A 27,155-nucleotide genomic window follows, 5' to 3' on the forward strand; every position below is an offset into this window, starting at 1 on the left:
GGATGCTCACAGCCAGGTGAGAGCTCTTGCAGAAGGCAGTTGGGAACGAAGAAAGCGTGGAGCTAACTCTTAAAAACTGAAGATTCTCCCCCAAAGCGAGGAGCTCTTAGGGTGGCTAATTGCGAGACAAAGGCGTCCTCCCTGACCATGGGCAGCACCGCACGGGAGGGCAGCACCGACAGCCGAGCTGCGGGAGGGAGCAGGATGCGCGGCGCGATGCTCCAGCCCCTTCTTTTCTGCGTCGGACACGCTGCCCTGCATTTTCCTTTTAATTCCTCTCCTTCCATTTTTTTCTGCCGCGCTCTCCCGGAGCATCTCCGTTATCTGAGGAGCCCGGCGGCGGGCAGGGAAGGGGCAGCGAGGCCGAGCGCCCGGCGATGCCCGGGGAGGCGCAGCCCCGGCTAGCTCCGCACTGCCCCGGCCGGAGCTGGGCAGGTGTCCGGGGACCCCCGAGCCTCTGCCGGGCCCTTCCCGAGCCTCGCCGTGAGTCCCCGGGGGCTGTCGCCTCGCAGGATAAGCTTCTGCCCCCCGCAGCCGGGCTCCTCTCTTCTTCCGCAGCATCCGCGAACATCGGCCGGCGAAGGCGCTGCGAGGATCGCCGGGTTTCTTCTCCAAGGGAGCCCTTAAGTCTGTTTCTTTAGACACGTTTTTACCAGCAGTGCTTTTAACAATAGGTTACCAGATCCATCACACAATCTGACTAAAAGCCCGTATTTATTTCCCTAATTTTATAAACATTTAATAGGTCCTTATTAAACACATCAGCCAGCATGATTTAATAACACAATCAGTCTAGAAGTTTAAGAAAATTGAAAACAGGATTTGAATGTAATACAGCCACAATTACCGGAGATTATAGGCAATCATTTCCATATGTCTGCAATGGGGAGCTGCTAATCTCTGTTTGCGTGGAGGTGATTTCCTCTGGAACACTTCCCAGCCTTCAACAGCGCTAGTGCTGAACAAATTAGATTTGAAAGTCCCCAATTTTATGACTAAGGTAATATACTCTGTGTATTTAGAGAAACACTGATTTCCTATTTTAACTGGCTTCCAAATGCTGGACAGAGACCTCTGCTTCATTTAGTTTGGCTCTGCTAGGTATATGTTAAAAGATTTTTTTTTCTTTCTTTAAAGGGTCAGCACATGTATTTTTGGGTGTCTCGGAGATATACGGCAAGTTCCCTCCATCCATAAGAGGGAAAGAGTTAGCATCACAATCCAGTGACATCATGGCTGAGGAATGCACGGCAATTAGCCCTGCAGTACTGCAGGCAGCCTATGGCCAGGGGACAAGCAGCTCCCTCCTGCTAAACTTTAGGAGTCCTAACACCTTATTCCCTGACCTACCGCTTATGAGATCCTGAATAGCGTCACTTGTGTTTTGTGGGAATTCATCTGGTAAACTAGGCTTTTTGTGCATGGCCTTGGCTCGGCTTTGGCAGTTACTGTTGAAAATAGGACTGCTGTTGGGAAAGATTTCCTGTTCGGGGCAGCCAGGAGCTGGGCTGATTTCAATAGGAGCCAGTGACTGGTGGAGATGGGAGAGCTGCAGGGAACTTTACAGCTGCGAACGTGCCAGCCCCATTGGGGAACATCGGGGGGCCTGGCCTGATGGTGTCCAAAGCATTTTTAGAATTTATTTTGTCAAATGATTCACATTTATGAAATGTTTATGGCAGAGTCATACCAGAGAGCTCAAGAAAGAGAGCAAGACAGGCTAAAGGAAATCTGTGCTAGCCAATAATGAGGGACGAACAAAGGAAGGAGTGCATTCCTTGTGTGTGTGCACATATTTGCGAACAGCATCACTTGTTTCACGTCCCTGTCGCTGGATGGGGGCATTGGTGAGCTCCTTGAATGAACCTCTGAAGGGAGATAGAAGTAGGCTGTGCTGGGGAGGGAAGGAAGGTGCACATGCAGCTGAGTATCTGCTGTTCTTATCTTTCTAGTGCTCACATTTTTGAAGCAAGTTACGTTCTTGTACTATTACAAAGGGCCTTTCTTATGGAATGTGGCCCTGTGGACCGAGAGTCACCCCCCACGACTTCGCAAAATCAGAAGGCTGATGCTCATGTGCTGGACTAGGAAATTATAAAGAAGGTGCCTCCTCTGGACAGACTCATTTGTGGCTAGGGAATCTCCTTTCTCAGCTGAAGGAGGGAAAAGTGGCCAAGAGCAGCCCCAAGTCAGGACTTTAGCTCATGCTTAACTCCATCACTATTTGAGAAAGCACTTAAGGCACATACCTGATTTAAAACACATGTTTATTACACCTTGACTTCAATTCACTTGTGGTGCAGAACAATACATGGTGTCTGGACACTGACTTTTCTTAGAATGGCACATGGTCTTTTAGCTGAGCACATGCTTAAGGACTTTCCTGAACCAGAGGATTCCTTAACCCAAAATATATAATTTTATTTTACCACTTTTGGTTGTAGCAAAATTTAGTATACTTAGGCTGAAAATTTGTAAAGAAAAATAGAGAGAAGGTAACTTTCACAGTATTCTTGCTAAACAAAAGCAATCAACCAACCCTTCCCCCCCAAAAAAAAAAGCAAGCAACCAACCAACCAAAAAAACACCAACAAACTGAACCAAACCAAACAGAAAAGACAAAAAAAAAAAAAAAAAAAAAAAACCAACCACCACCACCACAACAAAAAAACACAGAATAGAAAACAGAGTCTCAGAATAGAAAATACAGTCTGGACATAAATTTTGATTAAGAGTTGGCTTCTGACAATTGTAAGCAAACTTATAAGGTGACTGTGCCAGCACTTGTCAACTGCAGTGACACCATGGAAGCCACCAAAGTGAGTTTTGTTACCTGTTGTCCCAATACAACAGTGATGGAAGTTACATATGCTGAGGTATTGGGGTGACATGGTTTTATCCATAAAACCTGACATGGACTGACCTTGGAAATAACAGCTGAAATTCTATATAATGAATTAAACAAACAGTGACAGGATTCAGTAGATAAAGACTTAAGTGTGTCTTTTTAGTTTCCAGATAGCACAGAACAAACCTGGCCATGTAATGAACAACTATACCATAGCACTCATTTGCAAAGCTTGCTTCTAAGATCTGTCTTCAGCATGGTTAGACCAAAAGGAAAAGAACACATTGGTTCTTGTAATAAAATAAATGTACAATCCCTGCACATTACTGCCTTTGTAGTTGCTTTTACCCTAAAAAATCCAGCTCTAATGCACAGTATATTTTTCATCATAAACTTGCTCATGTATGCATTCCAGATGGCGTGAAGAAGGGGTTCAGGAATTCTAGTGGCAACCGCTACTATTACGAAAATAAAGGTAGGGCCCAGTTTTATGATGAACCTTGATCTTAAGGAGTTTATAACTAGACTGGCTCCAAGTTATACTTGGAATACATGGATATATTTATTACATCAGTGGATTCCTTCACCCACTTAAAAAAAAAAAAATCTGCCTCGTTCTTTTTTTTGAGAGAAGAGGTTGCTTGCAGTTTTAAGATGTTTCATGGCCTTCATTCCATACAGAAAAAGTTGATTAAAAGGAAGTTGGCAAGACAGCAGCCTCCAGTATATTGTAATCACTCTCCATTTGGAAACAAAACATTCTCCCACATTCCAGCCATCTAGGTTAATTAACTTTGCAAAACGTTATGGTGTACAATAGTGCAAACTCATTTGGCTGTGTAGTTTTGATACAAAATACCTTTTGATATGAATAACTTTTTCCTTGGAAAAGTCCATTAATAAGTATTTACATCAATACACAAAAATATGGCAATTAAGGATACTAGAGTGGTCTATTAAGCTCAACGTTTATAGGAAAAGTGTTTTCCTTCTTTCCTTTTTAAGTTCTTGCCAACAAGAAATATGAGCTCAACTGAAATAGGTTTTAAGAAGAGCAAGGCAATAGGACCCCATTCAGGAAAGGCTTTCAACACATGCTTATGTTCCGTTGCTTTCGCTGGGATTTAAGCACATTCTTAATTTATTTGTGAACAGAGTTGTTTTTTTTTTATGGGGAAATCTTTACGGTGGACACTTTTTTATGATAATGTCTGAGGCTACAGCCTTGTAAACCGGAATAAGGTTGGCACGGTGTGAGGCAGGAGCCAAACCTGGGAGACAGAAACTGGGATGTGAGGCTGGGCATGCCCAGAAGGAACACAGGGACAGAAGGTCCATCAGGAAAGGAGTCAGGGGTACGGCCAGGAGCGAGGACCACCATGGGCCTGAGTGAGCTGCACTGCAGAGGCACTGCAGGTAGAAGTAAATTCTTGTACTTTTAGTCAAAGTAGTTACCTAGACCATGCATAATCCAGAGGGAACTCACCCCACCTGAAGGGGATCGTGCCTGAGATGTATGTTATGCTAGCACAAGTTGCTTCAGGAGATGTTACTCTTTTTTTTTATGGTGAAAGGAGCATGGGTGGTGGCTCTGGTGGGGAGAATCCCATCCCAGCTCTCTGACTTCATAGCTCTTCTTCCTGTTTCCATGAAAAAAAAAAAGAATCTGTCAGAAATGATTGTTTACCCCTCCAGCAGTAACAAGAGCATTGTAAGGAATGGCATTATTTAGTAAATTATTTTTTGCTACATAATTAAGTGGATTACCTTGAAACCAGCAACTATAGAGCTGGTTTCTGTTGACCTCAACCCATACTGTTGAAGGAAATAGAAGCTGGTCTGTCTGTCTGCAATGCTTCCTTGATTTCCAATTTGTCTTCTAGGCTGTGGCTTAAAGATTCAGGCACATGTTGGAGTAAGACACAAGCGAGTGAGCTAAACACGAGGCAGAAGCCTTTGCAGTAAATATCCTGGCTTGTGTTATTTTTTTGCTCTTTGAACTCTAAAAGCAGTTATTTGTCATTTATTTGATATCCCTTGACAATAAACATGACGTTTGTGAAGAACTAGTTACTGATAAGCTATCCAATAAGGTCAAAACATGCAAACAAATGACAGCAACAATAATATAGATGTTAACCACTGCATTCTTTTTTTTTTTCATAACTTTTTAGATAGTGTACTACTGTATTTTTGTTGGAAGCATATGGTACTATAGCTTCTACAATAATTTGTCTTCATGCACAGAAAACAAAAAGGATTTCAGGCATTTTATTTCCTTGTCAGCTACAATAAATGCAAAATGATTTACCTTAAAGAGCAAAATATCAGGACTAAATTTTTCAAAGCTTGTTTTTGTTGTTGTCATTCAGAAAACAAACTGTAACCTTGTAAGTAGACAAACAAACAAACAAACCCCTTTTATGCATAACTCATAAGCTCATTTCCTTTGATTCCTGCGAGTGACGTCATGGAGCCCAGCTGTTGTGTTTCTGTGATGATTTCCCTTACTCATGTTTCACCCAGCCATTTCAGGCCCTAATGGAATTATTTTGAGTGAAACCTGTTTTTTTCACGGTTCACCTCCCACATCAGCTGATACCAGGAACAATTCTCCGGGCTGAATGGAGGGTAGATACAGGCAATTAAGTAGATTTTAAAGATTGTTTTTCTGTTTTGTTTCTAATCACCCCCTCACCCTTATGCAGATCAGCATGTGGGTGTCAGGGCTGTAAAAGTTGCAGATATTAAATTTGATGTTGTCTAGTGTTTATACGCTTGGTATCTGCAGTGGCGTCCAGCAGCCTGGACATGCGCGTTGGTCTCCTAGCTATTGCAAGAGAGAGTGAGGTGCCTCCTGGTGATATTTGGTGTGAGGGAGGGAATCTAGATAATTACCTGTGACCAGTTTTATTGGCTGTTCTTTGCTCATAAAAAACTGCACATAGGGATGGTACTTGATTCATACCATGCAAGCATCTCTCTGAGCATCAGTATGGCACCTTTGCATACTCATGAAGAGATTCTTCACTGACCAAATGCTTTCATTTTTAAACAAACAAAACAAACCAACAAACAAAAACCAAACCAACAAACAAACAAAAAAACCAACAGGGTGATGGAGCTATTGCCCTTCCATACCACCCCCTAAAGGTGACAGTGCTCCCTGGGTTAGGGGGAAAGCAGTTCGGTGCTCTTTTGGTGTGGTTCAAGGCTACTTGTCCACTCTCCTAGGAGACCATCCAGTGCACTCGGGTCTGATCCCGTGCACAGCAGATAGGCAGCAGATAATAGGATTATCTGCCAGGTGGCAGGATTAGGGACCCACAGAGCTGTTTAGATGTGGTGCTTTCGGTGCCTGAGACATTTACAGAAAAATTAGGCTTCAGTGAAATATGCAAGCGGTGTGTGCTTTCTCTTGGAGTAATTGCATGAGAAACTCTGAGATTAAATGCTGGTGTCATTTCTGCCCCTTGTGACCACCTTGTGCTGATCTAGAGCAAGAATTGTGTGGATTTCTGAGTGCTTAAATTTGTAACACTCTTTGTTTCTTCATGGAGCCATTGTAGAAGAAACAATCAATTGTGTATGAGTGCATGTGTGTGTGTAAATGTATGTGGGAAAGTCTCTTGTTTTCATTGCTATTTTTTTTTTTTAATATTGCTGCTGTTTTTTATTTACCTGCTGCTGAGATTTTTGTTTTGTTTTGTTTTGTTTGTTTTGTTTTTGTTATTCGTACTTCCACATTGGTTGGAGGCATGGAGAGATGCAGGGGGACCACTGGCACAGGGTGGTGTAGGGATAAGCCAGTGACTGCCGAAAAGCACACATCCCACCTGCAGTGCTTTAGCTGATGGGCCTCAATTAAGGACACACTTACACTGCAGTTCCTGCAAAGTCAGGAGGCAGAGGGGCAGCTCCAGACTGGCTTAGCCCCATCAAAGACCTGATTTGCACATGCTTCTCTTTCACCCCAAGGCAGCTGTAGTGACTCTGGGGCTGACTTGTGCAGCCCAGTCTGCTTTCATGTCCTCTCCCACCCAGTCCTTACCCCAAGTGCAGACCCTTTCAGCCTTCCTCCCTCCCCATTTAGTGTGGGGCCTCTGCCCTGCTTTGCAGAGAGAAAATAAAATAGATTACTATTAGAAAAAGATGGAGCATGAGGAATTCCAGCCTGAGAGGGGAATGTAAGAGAATTAATCTCTCCTGGTGAGGAGGAAATTATTTTTGTTACTAGCAAAGGTTGTTTTTCATTGGAATTTTTCTCCCAAAGTTTTCAGGCATCCATCAAAAACCCAACAGCTTAATTTTTGTAGATACAATGTTTCACTTTTTAGTTGCCAAATAACCTCATATATTTAATTTTCCAGATTTTTTAGATGCTTTCAGGAAGTTGTCAAAAAAGACCCTCCCTGGATAACTTTCCTCGTCCAAGAAAGACGCTAAAAAAAAAAAAAAAAACATGGAACAAAGCTGATTCAAACAGTTTTGTCCTTCTCAGAAACAATGCTGCAGCAAAGCTCTGACTGCCTTTTATTAAACTCAGTCAGAATCTTTCTGGCCCTTTTCACGTGCTGGGGTGGGGGCCACTGACCTGCCTGCTCCTGCTGCAGCGCAGCCTGGCCCGAGCAGGGACCCCAACTCACCACCACTCGGCTGTGCCTCTGCTCCTCTCCCCCTTTCTTTTCTGTTAAATGGAAGTTGACGTAACAGAAGAGAGGAGCCTGCCAGGAGGGTGTCAGAGTCAGCAATGATCACAATCAGACATTGCAATCAGATTGCTCTACCAACTCCTAGGAAGAAATAACCATCTGTTTCGATGGATGCAGGGGAAAAAACAACAACAAAAAAATACGGAGCCATGTCGAAGATTTTGCATTCCAAGCCTTGCTTGGTCTTGCGTGGAAGCATTGAAACAAGGTTTGATACTCTTGAAGTTTGGGACCTTTTGTACCAGTGGTGAACACCCAGTAATCAGGTAACATGCAGTAAAATTGGGTATGGTGCATTCCATTTTCCTTCTGGGACCCGCATTGGCTAGTAGCCTGGGGCATCTGTGGAGTAGCCTTAGCCATTTGGCCAGTGGCTTTCCACCTTTTTTTTCCTTTCTGCATACACTGAGAAAAGTCAGTTGCAATAATCACCAGCAGCTTGATCTGCTCGGGTAGGCAGGGGTCCACCACCCGCCCCTCGTTTGCGTGCCGTCCTGCACCCTTGGCTGCCTGATGGTGCCTGCACATTGGCTTCAGTGTATGATGTCCTCAAAGCACAGTAAATATTCCCGGCCACAGAGTGCTACCATGCATGCTACAGAGGCAAAATTCATTTATTCACTCAGGCAGGTGATGGATAGTCTGTCAATGTTTATACAGTAGACACAAGCCTAATTTTCGGGTATTAGTTGATTAACACTTGAGTCATAGTGTGTGTCCTGTGTCCAGTAATGTGGAACATCAAATGTGTGAAAAAGATTAATAGTGTGCACAGATGTTACTCAGAGGATCAATTTGTCTGGAGTTTGAAGAGGTGGTACCCTGCAGATCAATAGAAAAGGAGAAAATTAGAGTAATGTGTTGAGAGAAATCGCAGCTGACTCTCTGCATGGCTGGGTTATCTGCTCCAAAAACTCAGCTTCTTGTAAAGACTTTCAAGGACTGCAACAAAACGCTAAGCACTTTCTCCTATAACTTTTTTTGTTACTTACAGACCTACAGCTTCCCCAAATGGCAAGCCCTTAGCAAGGGACACAAAGCAGCCCTTGTGAGACGTGCCGAGCAGCCCAGGAAAACTTTTCCCTGGTATTTTGTATGAAAAACGCTTCCCTATATTATAAATAGCAACAGGCAGGAGGGCAATAGGAATAAATGTTGCTCTGTAAATAAGGGAACCAAAGCTGGATGGCAGAAGGGCCCTTTCTGGATAAGCTCAACTTTTCCTAAGTTTTGAAGGAGAAATGTTGCGGCACTGCTTTTCCTGCTGCCTCCAAGCCCTGACGGATGGGAGCTGCAGAGCACTTTGAGATCTGTAAGTCTGTGGAAAATTTCCCCCATGGGAGAGGGCCAGATTCCTGGTACCCTGCATATCCACACCACGCTGGGCAAAGCACTGGAAGAGAGTGCAAGAGCCCTACGTCTCCACATTGACCCCCTTGCTCTCTCCTGTTTCTTCCTGGGAATGGGATGGGAAGTTGGAAAGGTTTAGAAAGGAGGGAGAAAGCATTTGGTGTGAGTTTTCCCATGGGTGACGCTGGTCCCATCTCCTGCCTGGCCTTTCAAGGTGCTGAGGCTGCACCTCCACCCCATGGCTTGGTGCTGGCAGCGGGACAGCTGCGGAGCGAGGAGCAGCCTGCTCGCGGCTGACGTGCGCGCTCTGCCAAGGAGCGGCGCAGAGGTTCTGCACGTCTGTTTATCTCTGCTATTCAAAAATGGTTCCTTGCCACTGAGATAGAAAGCAGCTTTGGACAGAAATTTCAGCACATGATGGGAATGTCAGCAGTGTTATGCTCTTTCGTATTTTTTTTTAAAGCCTGGCTTTCTGCAAACTGACATATTTACATGCTTGCTTTATAACATTGGCATGGGATTTATGAAATCTCCTTAAAATTAATGTCTATTTCTAACAAATTTAAATTAAAAATGACCATACCCACATGAGGAATAGGATAGGAAATTTAATTTAAGGGAAAGCTGGGAATGTGTATATTTTTCAATAGACTATTTCTGTTGCAACCTAATAGCATGTGTGACTGAGTGCCTGATCCTTCAAACTTAACCTATGGAGGGTTGTGCTTGCACAAGAAGTTGCTTTGTGAAATTAGCAGGAAAGCTCAGAAAGTAAGAATTGCATTTAGTAGCAGATTTTTGCAGAAATCTGGGGCTCAATCACCCCAAAGAGGAGGAAGGGGGGAGGAAAGCAGGGTGAGGAGAGGGGTCGAGGGACCAGGCAGGTGCTGGGCTGCGGAGAGCGGGAGGAAGAGGCAGGGTTAACAACAGGCTGGGCAGAAATGCTTTTTTCCTTCCCGGCAGCAGGTCCAGGCCAGCTACTCAGTGTAATTAGGAGCCCTTCATATATATTCCTGCTTCCAGAAACAACTATAGCTTCCTTGCTGAGGAATGGAGTAAGCTGCTCTGAACCATCATAAAAATGGTATATGCTCAATTTCTCCACACAGCCAGTAGCAGCTGAGCTTACATGCCCCAGACCAAAGTCCAGAAGCCACGCTTGGCAATAGGTTTCCTGCACAATATATTTCTATAGACAGCTAGCCCGTTGCTAGTCTGCTGGCAGTTTTGCATTTTTCTTGTAAACTGTTCTTATGTGCTACAACACATCTGGGCATTCTTAATTCTCTGTCTCACTTCATTACCTTTCATAAGAGACTCTGGGTTTACAGCAAAAGAATCAATAGTTTGAAAGTTTTTAAAAGTGCAATATTAAAAATTTAAAAGAAACCAGGAAATCATAGTCTCCATTCAGGGGGGAAAAAAGACAAAACCTTTTTCTTTGGGTAAGGATCGGGGGTCAAAATTAATTATCTTTACACATAGCAGTTTTGGATTTCTTCAGATATTTTACTAAATCTGTGTGTGAGTGCGCTTGTCTTCTGGAATCCACATTAAATATATTAGAAGCGTTCAGACACTGCACGGTTTGTTGGCAGGGGTAGTGTGAAGTGGACTCCAGCGCACAATCTGTTGCTGTTTACAGGGCTGGGAAGCGGGCTTGGGGAAGCAGGAGGGCTGAGCGGCACGTCCCGCGGCCAAGCCCCCGCCTCCCAGTGCAGGAACCCCAGCACGATGTAGCTGATTTCAGCGGAGGATCAATTCCCCGCTGCAGTATTTCTTTCCCTGGAGCAGATCTAATTGAAATCAGATCTTTGTGCTGCGTTAGGATTCCTCTGGCAGAGCTGGTCTTGGCATTGTTTTCTTTACCATTTTTCCTATTACTGTTAGTACCAATCACCAGAACAAGGCAGCACGGAACAGAAGAGAAAAGCAACATGCTGTGAAATTGTTGAAATAATTCAAAGGTTTCCACAGGAAACATCATCTCCAAATGCTTGAACGCAGCCTCCCAGATACAAATATAGTGCAGGGAAAGAGCGGGAGGGGGTGAAAAGGGAGGGGAGAAGGAGATTTAGTGATATTAAGAGGCTAAAGCAATGGTAATGATTTGTAAATTATACAGCCGGTCGCATTCCGTGTATAACGCGCTTCGTGTAGCACTAGAGAGAGGAGCAGATGTCTCAACAGCGCTAAGCAGCCTCTAGCCTGGCTCTGTGGTCTGCGGCACACTCGGTGCTTTGTTTTAAGCACTGTCATTAGCCTCTTTCTGTCTTTTTCTTGCAGAGATTAAAGTTTGAAAAATAAAAGTTGATTACGGAACAAAAGCATGTCTGGTTCAAAAAGGAACTACAGCTCGTGCAGAGGGCAGTATCAATAACACCCAAGTATTTATTGATCAACATTGTTCAGTCATTCAAGTAAACATTTTGGTTTTAGCAGATGGCATTCTTTCAGTGTAATCCATTCAAGCTGATAGTATCTGTATCGTTTTACTGTCTGTAACACTAAAATACGTTTTACTTTAATGTTTTAAAATTCAGTTTAAGACAGTTTAATTATTTTAAGAAACAAAGCCAGCATATTTTTTAATCCTGAATAGGTAGGTTAGGTTTCCAAATTAATATTTTGGTTCTTAGTTGTAATGTATTAGATTTACAGAAGTGTACATTTTAGGAACGGTTAAATAATTTTACATTACAACTGTTTTTAATGGAGAAATAACTATTCAGCTAATCAGGATTTCCCAGAAGTAACGCTTACGCTGTTTGGAGAAAATCTGGTTTCGTTAGAAGAAATGGAAAAGCTTTCTGTTTTTGAAACCAGCATTTTGGAGTTTTCTTAGTTCCGTTTGAGCAAGAAAGATAAATTCTACACAGGACCATTTAAATGAAAGTCATTTTTATTTCATTTGGCTGCAATTTTATAATGAGAGGGAGGGGGATCTTTCTGCAGCCAGTGCTTCTGATCATCCCGAAGTCCCCTTGCCATCTGTGGGAGTAGCTGACACTTTGGAAATTAGCCGTTCGTATTTAGGTATTTGATGGTAAACAGCCAGGTCTAAAGCATTTGCCGTAGGAAGTTGCCTTACAAGAGCAGAAAATCCCCCTCTCCTATTGTCTTTGGGAGCTCAACAATTTCTGGGAGCTCCCAGCGCCCCACACACAGGCTCCCTTTGTCTGTAAACAAACTTCAGCTCGGCTCCCCCCCTCCAGCTCTCTAATCCTTTGCATGAAATCATTACCAGCAACTTGCAATGAACATGCCATTCTTCAGCTCACAATTATTTTTGTCAGCTACACATAACAGTTCATCCTTTTCTGCTTAATAAGAGGCATTAGATTTCAGGTATTCATGGAAATGGAGAAGAGTTTTGAGGTTTCCAAATACTTCTCTTAATGAATCTTGTGATATTTTTAACAAAGAGGTCAGAAATACATATTTTGTTCTTTTCTAAATGTTAACAAAATACAGAAAAAAACAGAAAGAAAGGGTGGGGGGAAGCAAGTTTCCAATGATTTTAGTCTGGTGACTGGATGTCCTTTGTGCATCTGTTCAAGTATTTTGTGGTTTGCATTTACGTCTGTATTTGCCCAATTTACAGCTTAAAAAAAATCAATAGTAATGTTATATTTTCATGAAACCAGCATTTTTTTTCTGAGATCTCATGAGAAAATTAAATTTCATCCAAGCTGGATTACATCCAAGTTGGATTACGGTTGCAGGCCCTGATCCTGCAAGTGCTTGTGCACATGAATATTCCTGCTTAGTCTTCACCTTGGGCTGGGACTTGGGAGACCTGGAACCAAGTTCTAGGTTTGCTATAGATCCCCTCTTGCCAAAGTCCCTTATTTGGTCTGATTCTCAGTTTCTACTATCTACTTACAAAAAAAAAAGAAAAAAAAAAAAAGAAAAAAAAAGTGCTAATACTGCAAGTCAAATTAATGGTGATGTTGAATATATTTGTGATATACATTTATGAAATATCATTTTCTGTGGTCATATATGAACTATGAAATCATAAAATATATCAAATATTAAACTAAAATAGGCCTTGATAGCTATGCTAGAGCCCAACTATCCTGAAAACTAACATTACCCTGTGACAGAAAAGCTCCTATTGAGGATTCTTTGCTTTTCCTCTTGTTCTTTGGTATCCTTTTGTTTCTGCATCCTCCTGCTCCTGGCATAGGTGGACAATTTAATGTAAGCAAGAGCATGGCTAAACTCTTCCATGCAGGGATACTTTTTTTAATTTCTACTTTTTCAGTGCCAACAAGACGGAGCTGCCATATTACAAACAAATACTACTAATAGGAATAAATTCCATTATAAAGCTTCAGAGAAGCAAATAGTATGTCAAAAAAAAATCATTGGAGCAGATGGACACAAACGCTATTGCACAATGTACAGAACAAAATTGCCCATGTAGTTGAAAGACAATCTTTGCTGTAGGCAGTTCTCTAGGTTACTACATGAGGTAGTACATGAATTAAAACTGGATCCTAAGCCTTGGAGACATTATATGTGACTTAATATATTATTTCATGTCAGCTGATCTACTGTAACTGCCTGTGTATGCCAACTCTGCTTCAACACCTCTCATGCCAGGCTTGGGGAAGTGGCACCACCCTGCAACTGCTGTAAGGGCTAAGAGATAATATATTGACTGTTGCCATAGCTCAGCTGAGGTATGCCAATTTGTTCTGCCACAGTAATCTGGGCTTGTTTCTGAGCCCCTTGTGATCTGTGAAGGTGTCAAAAGTAGCTTGAGGGAAAATGGGGAGAAGGAGATTTACCCATTTGTTCCTTTGCAGCACAATAAAATAGCATGCCAAGCCATCCTTAAAAAAGTTGTTGGTGGAGACATTACCTACTGAAAGATGGAAATATCTTAAGAATGATGTTTTTACCATTCACCATAGCATAGGTCATAGCATGTATGGAACAAGTGAGAAGGGGTCCCACTGTAATAGACCCCGTGCAGGCAGAACAGTAAAAATCCAAATCCCTGAAGAGCTCACAGTCAGCAATGATTAACCAGCCCAAGGGCCTGGGAAGTAGGAATGAAATACACTGCTTAACCCTTCCCTAGTCTGGAAGCCAGTGTAGTGTTTGGCATGCAGCAACTTTCTTTTGAATGTTCAATAAGGTTACCATGTTCCTTTGCAGTTTGCAGTGTTCTTTGTGGGTGTTCTGTGACGTGGCAAACCCTGGACACTTTGCCCCAAGGTGGAACCAAAGTTTATCTGATCAAGACCAAGCTCTAGGAAGTGAATATAGCAAATAAATAATTAAATGCAAAACAGAGACAATGAAATTAATTTCTCTGTTTTCACCAAACATTTTACAGTGTTGCTATCCTTATGAGAATGAACTCTGCAAAGTAATGCAGTTTATCAGATATTAGACATTATGTATACCGAAGTACATGCCTACATACTTCACTGTAACAACACATATATATAATGACAATATCTATATAAACCCTATGCATCCGACACATCTTTTTCATTGCTTTACATTGCTATCCCTCCTCACCAAACATCAATGACTGCAGGAGACAGACCTCCCTTCCAATCAATGTATGCACATCTCCTCCTTGAAAGAAGACCATTATCCTATGGTGTTTAGGTGAAAAAGCACCCGATAGGATCTTAGAGTGGTTGTGGCAAAAAAAAGATCCACTGTGATTTATGCGAGGTGCATTGGGAACTGTCTGATGTGAAGTCAGCAGCTGAAGGGCAATGAATAATTCAACATTAGGATCCGTCACATCATCTCTCTTCCCATGTTATTGCTGTTTTTACGTAATTGCAAAGTGAAAAATAAATTGATGTCATAAAGAAAGCTGCATCATTTGTCTGGAAATACACATAAGAGTTATAGGTACATTTCTGCTGCTTTGTGAGCCCTGTATGATCTTACTGTGTGCAAAATTAAAAATGTGTCTTTATTAACAACTTCTCTAGGGTTAGATGAGTGATCCATGCAGCATGTCATCTTTTACGTTGGTGTTAGCAATCTGCATTGATAGAGCATGATGTCTCTGAATTGCTTCCTTAGAGCACTCCAGTGCCATTGCCCTTGCTCTGTGCTTCTCTAGCAAAGCTTTAACGCAGACCTGGAACTGAGGCGTCTGCCTGTATCACAAGGGAAATTTTGTTTGTTGAACTGTGAACAAAAATAAAGCCAGGTGGCAGAGTTCACCTGCCTCAGGGGAGATTCGGTAAAAGAAGTTGTGTGTAAAGTTGCATTTTTTAAAATCTGTGAATCAAAAAATAAAATAAAAAAATAACCCAACAAAAAGATGGGGTTTTGGTAAGCGGGCATTCATGTACTGCACACGGAGCTCAGTGGCTGGATAGAAATATACATATAGAGATATACACATCTTGTTCTTTCATTGTGTTCTTCTTGCTCAAAGGAAATGGCAAGCAGAGGAACCATTTCAAGGGATGGTTTCCTTGTCTGCGGATTGTTCTCATGTCTGCTGCTGGCTTCCTGCACAAGGTTTAGATAGCATGAGAATCTGAATTGCCCTAAAGTTCTTGCATTTGGAGCTGGAGGTTTGAGTTTTACCTCTAACAGAGGAAGGTCTGAAAAGCAAAGTTCAGATCAGAACCGAATAGATCTCAACATGGGCTGGGAAAAATCTGACTTATTTATTCTTTTTTTTTTTTTTTTTTTTTTTGATCTCCAGTGGTGGAGAGTGCATTATTCATCATTGCATTTAAGTATGACTTTTGCTCTATGCCTTTCTTACTGTTATTATTTCATGACTGGAGGAAAAAAATGACTTTGGTGTATTTCTGCCTTTTAATCTGGATTGTTCCAAAACATGTCATAACCAGCTCCAGCCTCTGACTCTCCTCTCTACTTATAAATACAGTCCCTCCTCTGTTCTTGACTTTGTCCTTGCCTCACTAACGCAAGGCTGATGTGAGCAAATGCTATTTCTTAGGAAAGTTCTGACTCAACAATGTAAGCTTTTCAAAGGAGAATGAATGCAATCTGTGAACTGAATTGGCAATGCAGACAGATTAGAAGAAATGCTATGCAATACCCAGATCATGCCATTTTAATATCTAAAGATGATTGCTTTTAGGAAGGAGACAATAGGTTTAGCATAGAGGTGACAAAACATATTCTTTTTGCCTTTCCTCTTGGTAAACAAACTTCTTTCAGAAATGAAATGAAGCTGTATTATGCAACAGTGATGGAAAGGGAAAGACATGGCATGGGGGCTGTCCTCCAGCTGATAAGATAATAGGTATTTACCAACGGGAAACAGCGGGCTGCTGAGACCTCCTGATACCTTTCGTATTGCAGGGCTTCACATTCTTTAAGTTAGGATGCCGAAACTGAAGGGCTCTGTGGTGTTTTGTTTTTTGTTTTCCCCTTCATATTACTCACTTTTCTCAAAGTTCAGGTCAGCTGGAAAAGTCTTCAGTTTTAGGACAAAGGTCCTTCAGAAGTCAGGTTCTAAAGAGACTTGATTAATACTCACAGGTTTATTATTTCTATAAAATGTTTCAGATCTTTGGGTATGCCTTATAGGCTTTCAGCACATGCAATTTCAATTCTTTCTCAAGCACAGTGATAGTGTGAAACATCCTGCACTTGCTTTAAAAAAAAAAAAAAGGGAAAAAAGAAAAAGGAAAAAAAAAGAAACCTAGAAACCTAAACTATTACAGTCACTTAAGTAAAGAACTAGATTTCTTTTAAGAAATTAAAGTTGCCAAGCTCTCAGTAAGATGGTGAGGTTTGGTGGCACTGCAGCAATTATGGACACAGCAATTTCTTACTGGAGTTAAAATAGGACAGAAAAAGAAAAAGAAGAATATTATAAGTTTCTTTTTGTCTTATAGCTATCTATTTTCTTTTTCTTACAATATTTTTTTTTTCCTGCTGAGACTATTACTTTAATGCTGCAGCTGTGGCCTTCCCTACCAGGTCATCTTCTTCTTGCTGGCCCCTAGCCCAGCTTCTCCCAGTTCATTCACTGCTCTCAGGTCTCTCTGGTTTTCTTTCTCTCTATGGCCTTTCCAGACAACATTAGTAGGTGAGCATCTTCTGGGTCCTGCTCCGTCATCCCCTTCCTCTGCTTGCAAAGATAGCTCTGTCCCATCTTTCCTCGTCATCTTCTACTTCCCGGCATGGAGGGATTAGCCAAGGCATCTCCCACTAAAGGATGAAAGGTAAGGGACCATCTTGATTTTCACTGGTCTAAATAACCCTGCACCAATACAATTTTATTTCTGAACTTTCCCAAAGACACAACAAAATGGAGGTCCAACACAGTGCTTACTACAGTGCTAAGTAACAGGAATTACTTTCCTAGCACAATCAAAATATTATTTTCGTCCACAATTCCTGGAAACTTACTGGTAATCGAAGCAAAAATTTCTCCATATGAACAGCCACAAAGTATTTTTCCAAGGAAATAGAAAAGTGACACAGCTAACAAGTAAGAAAAGTTTGTAGTTAGCCTCCAAAGACAGCTTTTTTTTTTGTTTGTTAATGCAATGCTAAAAATAATAATAATGATAATAATAAAGCAACCCTGAAAGTGTCCCTTATAATCTCTGGAAAAAAAAAAAAAAAAAAAAACTGCCTTACGATCTTGAAAATAAAATCTCAAGCAAATAACACCCTCCTCCTGATCACCCCCATACTAACAGTCTTGAATATTTCAGGGACTGTAAATAATGAGGACTCAGTTATCTTCATGGAGACAATAATGTTGTTCTTGAAAACACTTAACTGGGGTCTTGGTTTTAAAGAGGAATATTCCTCAGTGCATTATTGTTGTGAATTGTAAGTGCTGAGTTTCCTAGTGTTTCCAAGTGCATGCTTCACATTAAAATGTAGGGTTTTCTTCTAATTTCTTATCCATTAACGGATAAATTCTACTGGGGTTTTGAATGCAAAGACATCAGAAAAACACATTGATAATTTATTGTAGTTTATAAGCAAAGTTTTCCTGAAGTCCCTTGCATGTATTGCCTTGTACTTTGTCATACAAAAAGTAAACCAGAAGTGTCACCTGAATTCTATTTCATTACATGTACCTTTAACACTGAGGAACTGTATAATTTGATATAGGGTGTAGGTGAGAAGAGTCTAATCCAAACCAGTAGGTGATATCAGATTCCTTTTTCTGATGCTTAATGTCTAGCAGTTCCATGAAAAGTTACGTAGACGCTTTCCTGATGTGGATAATAAGGTCAGCTCAAGTGCGTGTTACCTGGACTGTGCTCTTCTGGATCTGTTTGGGATAGTGGAAAAAAAAATTTACTTCTATCTGTTACCAGAATTGTTTTGCACCAAAGTTATTGGGGCAGTGGAGGTGAGGGGAACCAACAGTTCAGCAGTTGTGTTCTCGTGAGATTAATTTGGAGAACAATCATATGTTTCCTATAAAACCTGTTATAGCTGTTGGGGAGGAGACTAGGGAAGGGGTCTTGTTTGTTTTTATGCCTGGTTTAGTTTCAGAGAAACACTTTCCATTTGGACATATAACTGCAGAACAGTATTACTGAAACCTGAACACCAGTGAGCTTACCTGGCCTACTCTTTCCAGCTCGGTGCAAGTCCCAGGGATAAATAAACACAATTACTGAAGTTTGGTGTGCCAAGAAAAATCTACCAGGACTGACCATCACTGAATCAGAGCTTTGGGAACATAGCCTTTCTTCTTTGACTGTGTCTGACCAAAGCAGAAACAAGAGGAGGCTGGAGCGGAGGCTTTAAGCTGTGACTTTATTGCTTCTGTTGCTGTTAACATATAGTATTACCACAAATTGCGCAGCCCAGGCTGCTAGCTTTGAGGCTCCACTCTCAGCTTCTGTGTACAGCATTTTCATTGATCCTTATCTAGACAAGCAACTTGTTCTGCTGCTAGGATTATAATCTTCTTTAAGAGAGTGATCATCACAAGCCATGTTCTTTCCTCCAGCGCAAAAATACACACTAATTAAAAATGTTTCTAGGCAGCTGGCACTGGTGTATGAGACTAAGAGAAGTTCACTTCTATGGAGAGGAAGAGGAATCCCAGTAATAGTAGAGTTTATTGTCAATCATTTAAGGTCAACATGAATGCTGCAAGATTTGGGTCTTTTTTTTTTGTCTTGATAATAAGAACCATTTAGAATATGACACTTTAAAGCAAATTCTATTCCCAGAAAACACAAAACAAATGAAACTGGAGTGTTCAGTTCAAGCCTATAATGTGGCATACAAATTAGCGTATAAAAATTAATTAGTATAAGGAGGAGTAACATACTGTGGGCCAAATTCTTTGGTGACTTCAATGGGAGAAGTGCCTGTATACCTGAGGGTAGCATTCAGATGGCCCTTTGATCTTAATTTCTGGAGCTCTAGTGCCAAACTTTATTAAAGATTAATTCTCAGAGCCCATTTTTAGATCACGGACAACCATTCCCAGTGGCTGACGGATCCATCCTGTGGCTGGAGGGATGTTGACTCTACAGACCTTGCAGAAAGCAGCTTCACAAGGGCTGGGGACCTTGGCAGTGCTAAAATGTAGCTTCAGACCCAGTAACCCTGCTTCTTCCAGCAAATTCACAGCTGATTTTTGTTCTCTTGTGACAGCCAAATGGTGCCACTCTTATGGACAGTTAGATGAAAAGGTAAGTCTGTAAACACTTGTCCTGTCATGTCAGTCATGAGTGGACATTTATAATTACAGAAAAAAATACCACACTGCATACAGGCATCTCAGATACGTCTCTTCAATGAGGATTTGCTCATTGATTTTTACTCTCTGTTTTTACCTGGTTTACGTTTTTACACTGATCTAAGACTTTATTTCTCTCCTCCAGTCCCTGTGTCTCACACCCATCCCTACCCCTGGGGCTGCTGACCCACAGCTGGGACAAATGCAGAGTCAGCAGCTTGTGTGCCAGTGCCCTCGTGGGGACAGAAGGCTGGCACATGGGGGAGTAACAACAATAAGTTTTTAACTGGCTTTCCTTTCAGACTAATTCCCAGTTGGGTTTGCAGGATTTAAATCTCTGATATCAGGCAGTTGCCTCCCCTCCTCCCTCAAATGCTTCAATAAGTGTCCGTCCACACCCCCCCCCAAATGATAAATTTGGGTATTTATGTAGAGGTAAAGATATTTCACCATATCCTTGGTGTAGTATCAAATACAGCGTGGCAATATTTGATGTATGTGCTGTCATCTGTCTTCCGGGTAGTACTGTTATTCCTCTTTTACAGATGAGAGGCCAGGGAGGGACACAAAGCTCTCACAGAAATCAAGGGTCAGGTGCCAAAATATTTTTCTGGCTCTCTGTGTATATAATTTGACCATGGTGATGTGGGAAAAGGGGGACTGCTTCCAGGCTGGGAAGCTCCTGCAGAAAGTGTCCTGGTGTCTGCTCTCTTGTGCTGGGAGCTCTGTCCCCAGAAAAGCTATCTCATGATCTCAGAGTTTTGTCCCCAGACAGCTCTGCTACAGGTGTGGGGCAAACTTTGTTCTACAACAGGTAGAAATAGATCCACTGCATTTTGTGTGCCCAGCATGGTGAAGTCAGATGGGTGAGATAAGTGAAAACAAGCATCTTTGGAAATATCTGACTTGGTAGGGGCATCATTCTTGCCTGTGAATGAACATTTCACTTGTGTAAGAGAATATTTTTGTCTGTACAATTTTCTGGAATATGTCTTTTATTTAATAAAGGGAGATTTATTTGCTCATCTTTGATTAATGTAATTTGAGCTTGTGACTCTTCCTTCTCCAAATGGTGTCAGAGTAGCTGCAGTGGGTATGGAAGGTCGGAGAGGTTTGGGTGATGCTCTCTGAGTCCCAGCAGAGATGTGGTTCTGTGGTTCAAGGGCTGTCCTCTTCTTGTTTGGCAGATAGAGTATTGGATGCTGATCGCACATCCTAGGAGAGTGATCCTGTTCTTCCTTTGCATATCTCCTCAGCTGCTGAGCAGCTGAAGAGCTGACAGAATTAAATTACATTGCTGCTGCTGCTATTAACAAAGAGTAAAGAGAAACTGTTACATCTGGCTCCACTTCTTTGCCAGAGTCTTCATTTAATTGTTTTCTAATTTGAAGAAAACCACAAATGACAAGATGAAACTGCTAGAAATGTAAATACAAGAGTCAAATTGCTCTTGTCAGATTTCTAGTTCACAAACCACGGTAATGCGATTCTGCATATCTGACCAATAAATAAGGGTTGCAGCAAGTGGATGCTGTTGATTTCTCTCTCCGCATTCGCAGTCCCCTCACTCACAGTCAAAAAAAGGTTTCATTTGAAAGAACATCGAAGATGCTGACTTTGAGGATCCAGCCTGACAGCTGCAGACTTCCTCAGTGTATGCTCCAGGACAGCGTTCCTCCTCGGCAGTAAGTGGGGAATCCAGATTGAGCTGGCTGGAAAAGATTTCATTATTTATACTCTGCTACTTTTACAATGATTTTTTTTTTCACCCTCAGTTTTAGTGAGGTAATGGTGAAATATATTTGAAGAATACAGAAAGTTTCACAGGCTGTGGTATGAAGGTTCATCCAATTTCTAAAATGCATGATCTAAAGGCAGTAAAGTAAATCAAAAAGCTCTTGCCTGAAAAGTACAATCAAAGTAGTACCACTGAAGAAAGATTTTTCTTTAGCAATTTTGTATAAAGATTGATCTTCAGACACAAAAATTAGAGCAAAGTATTCCTGAACAGGTAGCTGATGAAGAAATAAGGTTTATCCTTTGGAAAGTCCCTGTGAACAACAAAGTAGGCTAATTTACAAGCAGCTTGTTAGTGAAAAATGCAAAGAGGATCTGCAAGCTAATGCTTTCTTTTAAATTAATGTCTGACACTTAGAAAGTTACAGGTGTGATCCTGAGCTCCACTGGGCACATTTTCGCAGTCAAACAATGAAATCAATCCCTACCACGGGATTCCCTGGCTAAACGAACTTCCCAGGTAACGTAAGGCCCCTTTATTCCTTTACAAACATGTCTCAGCCGATCGGTGCTGACAGTGTCTGGCAGATAGCTGGCCCTTTTGTGAAACGTCCCCATTGCAGCTTTGAATGACACAGTTGGCCAAGCTGCTGAAACTCATATATTTCCTTTGAAGCTGCCTCATTGTGGAGGCTAACAACCTTGCTAGATTGATCCCTATCTACCGCTTGGGTCAGCTGGCAGGTCGGTTTGAAGGACAGCTTGTTGGGGCTGCAATGTCATGTGTGGGGTGTTATCAAAATGCTGCGTTTCCAATCTGTTTGAGCTCAGTTTGTTTGCTGTGGAGTTGTTGCAGCAAAGCTAAACATTGCTCGTGACGTGACTTAAACACAGAGCTGCAAGGAAGGAGCAGAGCCCTGGGGGGGGCTGAGAGGAGAGCAGCCAACAAGCACCAGTAGAAAGTGCAGCTGTCATGGAAGAGAGAGAAGTTAAAAAGGGAAGGGGAAAAAAAGCCTTGACTGTCCCTCAGGGGCAAGGGCTGCTGTCGTTCCAAATGCCGACAGCTTTCCAAACCTAAACCAAAGCTATAAAATGTGAAATATAATGAACAAAAGTTGGCACCCACCCATGTGTAGCTGTCAACCTAATAAAAACAAAACTATCTGGCAGCTGGCACTTAGGTGCTCGGAGATGCCAGCTCCAGACTCCTGCAGAACAGGCCTTGCCTTTGCCTTCTACTTCTGAGTGTTTGCTAGATTTTAAAATGTGCACCAGCTCAGCTCCCACACAGGGCATGAGGAAAAAGAGGCACTTCCATACCTAAGCAGCCATTGCATCTCCAAATGAGCATCTCCAAACTGTATCCCCTCACTCTTACCTGCTTAAGAGGACAAGCAGGTGGTTGAGACTGGATGTTACCATATTTTGGTTCCACCTTCCCTATTTTTTACTGGTTAAGCACCAATCCAAGCTGTCAAGCTAGCCACAGTGAGTGCATCTGACTTGCTTTTGATGTGGGCCACTAGCAGATCTGATGACACAAAGCTGCCAAGGGCAAAACCTCAAATCCAGGACTCTTATCAGTTTCATAAAGCAAATCTTAAAATAAATAAATAAGATTAATTGCTAGATGGTCTATTAAAATATTCAGAAGTGGGATTCATGGGGAAAGGAAGTGACGAGCCTTTCCTTATACCAGTGTTGGGGTAAGTGTAGGTTCTTTCTACATTAAGAATTAATTCTGGATACTGAGATAGGTTAGTACCTCAAAGCAGATAATGATGATGCCTCTACATCTCCATTGCATTACAGTCAACATTTTACCCTGGATTAAATTTAGGCTGGGTTGGGTATCCTCACTGCACATATGGTTTAAAGAAATTTGAAGGACCAGTCATTAATTTGGACTTTATGCTCCACAAGAAGTAGCCACATTTGGCACGTACCTGGACTGAAGCTTCTCATACAGTTTCCTCCAAAAGGGATCTCGCACGTGGATGAACCACTTTGTGTCTGTTTTTTTTTTTTTTTTTTTGTTTGTTTTGTTTTTAAAAGCAATGTATGATACATGGGGATGAGCAAAAAATTCACTTCAGAGTGCCACTGTTCCACCAAACTGAAATACAAGCATAGACACAACCAGGGTGTTGCACAATCCTTTAAGCAAAGAACATGTCGGAATCTGTCATTTGGGAACTTAGCACATTGTGATGCTCTGCTTTTTTAGCCCGTGCTCACCAGGGAGGCTGGCTCCCCAGCTACAGCTGAGAAGCAGACGCTTTTTCAAGTCTACGCTAGCAGAGTGAGGTACTGCGTGTGGGAGGAATCGTGGCAAAACCAGCCCTTTGATTCCTAGGTAATCCTAAAATGTTATACCCACTTTGTGCCCCCACACTCCAGGAATAAATAGCTATCTGCAACCGTATTGCAGGCATATTGTTTTACATTTTCTTTGAAAACTCCTCCTCATTACAGAAGAATCTACGTTGAATGCATCTCACTCTCAGACAAATTGCTTGATGGAATCTCCTGTGAATCTCCCCCTCTGCAGGTTAGAAAGTATTTGTTCATTTTTATGAAGGGCAGCCTCTCGATATTTTGTGCAAACAGGCCATCCCTCAGGCACCTGACACTCATGGCAAGCAGACAAGTCTTTCGGTAAATGACAATGCCCCTGAAGAGTGGAGAAAGCAGCTGGTTACAAACATTCAAGGGCAGACAGCGAAGCTTTCCATCGCAGGGACAACATGTTCATGCCTGGTTGCAACTTCCTCTGCTTCTCTACCAGCAGGCTCAACCATGCTTTAAGGGCCTGGGAGTTGCTCCTCTTTGTAACAAAATAGGTTACTTAGGTGCTGGGAATTCATCAACCATCCCCTCCCAGCTTTCAGTGGCGTTGATCCATTCTATAGCAGTTGTCTCAACAGTTTTAATAGTGTGTGCTCCAGTTGTATGGATCGTCACAAATAAATAAATAAATAAATAAATAGATTCTCCATTGAGAGAAAGTAAGAGGATTTCCTATCATCCTTTTGAACTATAATATTTGCATTGAAAATGATGGTTGGACTTAATAATCTTCCTGGTCTTTTCCAACCTAAATGATTCTGTGATTTTAATATTTTAAAGGCATCCCAAACAAGGGAATTCTGAAAACAGACACTTACAAATGTAGCACTTCTCTGTCAAATCTGAAGTAAATGTGGCATCAAAAGAATGGTAACGAACAATTGGTCCCCTCTCCAACACACACCCACCATTAGATGTGTGTCCACGTACAAACATACATATATAAATACATACAGTTAATCCTATAGAGCTGTTTAGGAGCATTTGCGTGGGCTCAAAGCTTTTTATGGCTGAAAAGAAATTTTCATTAAGCATAACCTATGTGAAGATGTAATCTGTCATAGCCAGCCTAGTAATGGTTAGTTGCAGTACACCTAAATAGGTGTGCTATGTATTGTTTATCTGCCTCTTATATGTAATTAGGGTTGCAGTAGAAAGATTTGCTTCCACTTAACTATGCCTGTGGGTCTGTCTAATGTCTGCTGAGATCCCTGGTTTATGTCACTCATTGCAATTGGGAGTCTATTGGAGTCTGCTCTTGTATTTCCATGTGCTCTTGTGTCAAGAAAATAAAGGAGCAAAAATGGAAGTGTGCTTGTATAGCAAACCTGAAAATTCAAGTGAAACTATAAAGCCGTCCAGTCTAGGCTTAAAGCATAGATCCTTAAAATTGGCATTTTAAACACCAGACATGTAAATCCTTTTTTCTGACACCAGAGACAACCTTTATTTTTCACAAAAGGTAGGCTGCAAACCCCAGAGAAGGGAATTTCAGCATGGAAATTAGATATGAAATATTGGCAGTGAGGGTAACCCACTGCTAGAACCTATTCCCGTGGGATGTGGGAGATATTGATCTCATTTTAGCCCTTTAAAAGTTTGTGTTCATAGTAAGCTACATGTCCCTTACCCTACAAAAGCAAGCAGTGAGAGAAGCACCTTCAGAGTCAATCCAGCCAATCTGTCTTGAGATCTTCTGGAATCTGTGCAGAGGTACCTGCTTTCCTCCACGGGCTGCTGAAGGAGACTTAGTGGCTAATTTAGGTAGCTGACTTCTAGATAGTTGAACTTTAAGTTACGTTGAGTTAGTCCTGCCCATAGAGGCTTTCCTGGTCATGTTTGCTGAACCACTAGCTTCCTGGTTTAAGTGCCTGGATTGCTGACTGCATATGTGGGATGTGCAATACGGCAAGTCACGTCGGATAACAGGTCAGGTAATCACTATGGTCCCTTCCGCCCTTAATAATTTCAGATTTGAAGATAGGGCCTGAACTGTCGTAAGCAGTTTGCATGTTCCTTTGAAACAGCTGGAATTGAGAGAGAAGTATGATCCAGAGAGGTGCTGTCTGAAGCTGCAGATGCTTTTCCAGATAGGAGATCTGTATATGGGGAGAGCTCAAACAATGGACCATTCAGGATGGTCTCTCTGGGACAGCACGGGGGTTATTTTGGCTGCAGAAAGAATCTCCTTTGGAGAAGATATTCTTTTCCCACTCTTGAGAAGGGGAGACAGAGCAATGTCACTAGAACAATGCTTTAGAAAGACCTTCTAGGGAGGTTTCTCTTTAGTCCCATTTGAAATGCTAGAAGACCAATTTTTTATTTTTTTTTTTTTTGCTTTTGTTTTAATGATACATTCTTGCAAGGACTCAATCTGTCATCAGAGGGTGTATGAAATTCCCTTTGACAATTATGGGGGTTCCACCCATAGATCAAAAAAAAAAAAAAAAAAAAAAAGGGTGGGTGGGGGGAGGAAAGAAAAGAGAAGGAAAGAAAGAATAGCTCCTTGTCCATCAGCAGTCCAAGCCCAGCAATTGCACTGCGCCAAAGGCTTCACAGCATGTAAGTTTTTGTGATCATTCCCATCAGAAAACAAAATTGTTAGCTAGAAACAACTCAAAAGATTTTGTATGACTAGCGCTTGCACGCACCCAAATTAGTAGCAGGTGTTCTAGCCTATTGTATGTTAGTTTTGTGGTGGAAAAGAAGCGCTGCCAGATCAGACATAGAAGGGGTTCATGTCTCCTTTTCCCCCAACCCATCCTTTAGCTTCCAGTCCACACAGATCTCTGGCTTGGCTCTCCTGGATGCTTTCTTGTCATCAACACCATCAGTAATGGTTTCCTCGCTTCGGGTATGAGTTGGGTTGTGCTCCATGCCAGAACGCTTTGGAAGGAAATCATTCCGAGTCAGCCTAATGCCATAACAAGCTCTGCAACAGCTGCAGCAGTGATATGCTGGCAAGCTGTGTTGACCTTTTAAAATGAATAAAGAATGACTATTTCCACAGTACATATAACTCTTGTCCCAGCCCCTATCTGTGTGCCCAGACAGTGCAGGCATGCTGCTGAATTTGCAAGGAAATATTTTTTTTTCCTTTTTTTTTAATGTCAAATTTTATCAAAGCCTGTAAAATTATTTTGCACAGATTAATCCTCAGAAGTTTAAAGTCAGAATATCCCCCTCTAGGAGATGGTATACGGGCTCTGAGAGGTTAAAGAATTTGGTAATGATCATACAGTGCACTTGCAGCAGGCACGAGAATATAAACTGGGAAATCCAGGTCTCAGTTCCCTGTTAATCCAAACTCCTTCCTTTAAAGAAATGTGTACCTGAAGAAACAGGTTGTGTATACAGTGATCCTTCCCAGCAGTTTAGAGGTTTTCCAAGACAAGGCATCAAAAACACAGATCTGTGTTTACCACAGCTGGTAATCTGCCACCGTACCTTGCAGAAG

The 27,155-nt window shown here is 41.8% G+C and overlaps 1 protein-coding gene and 2 long non-coding RNA genes across 4 annotated transcripts in view; 1 reads left to right on the top strand and 2 right to left on the bottom strand.

Moving 5' to 3' along the window:
• LOC106032866 (uncharacterized) overlaps positions 1–27,155 on the top strand; it is a 98,985-nt gene that overhangs the window by 39,716 nt on the left and 32,114 nt on the right. The gene's annotated exons all lie outside the window — the stretch shown is intronic.
• LOC106032867 (uncharacterized) lies at positions 3,803–5,553 on the bottom strand. The gene is made up of 3 exons (XR_001205079.3): positions 5,160–5,553; positions 4,616–4,738; positions 3,803–4,488 (listed from the first exon to the last, which is right to left on the bottom strand). It is a non-coding gene; the product is annotated as an uncharacterized lncRNA (long non-coding RNA).
• The window catches only part of EBF1 (EBF transcription factor 1), a 315,044-nt gene continuing 306,545 nt past the window's right edge, over positions 18,657–27,155 (bottom strand). The window contains exon 17 of the mRNA XM_066977182.1: positions 18,657–21,324. Within this exon, the coding sequence (XP_066833283.1) occupies positions 21,200–21,324 (125 nt within the window). The 3' untranslated portion in view covers positions 18,657–21,199. The remainder of the gene's footprint in view (positions 21,325–27,155) is intronic.

Source organism: Anser cygnoides, chromosome 14, assembly GCF_040182565.1.
Source record: "Anser cygnoides isolate HZ-2024a breed goose chromosome 14, Taihu_goose_T2T_genome, whole genome shotgun sequence".
Classification (NCBI taxonomy): domain Eukaryota; kingdom Metazoa; phylum Chordata; class Aves; order Anseriformes; family Anatidae; genus Anser; species Anser cygnoides.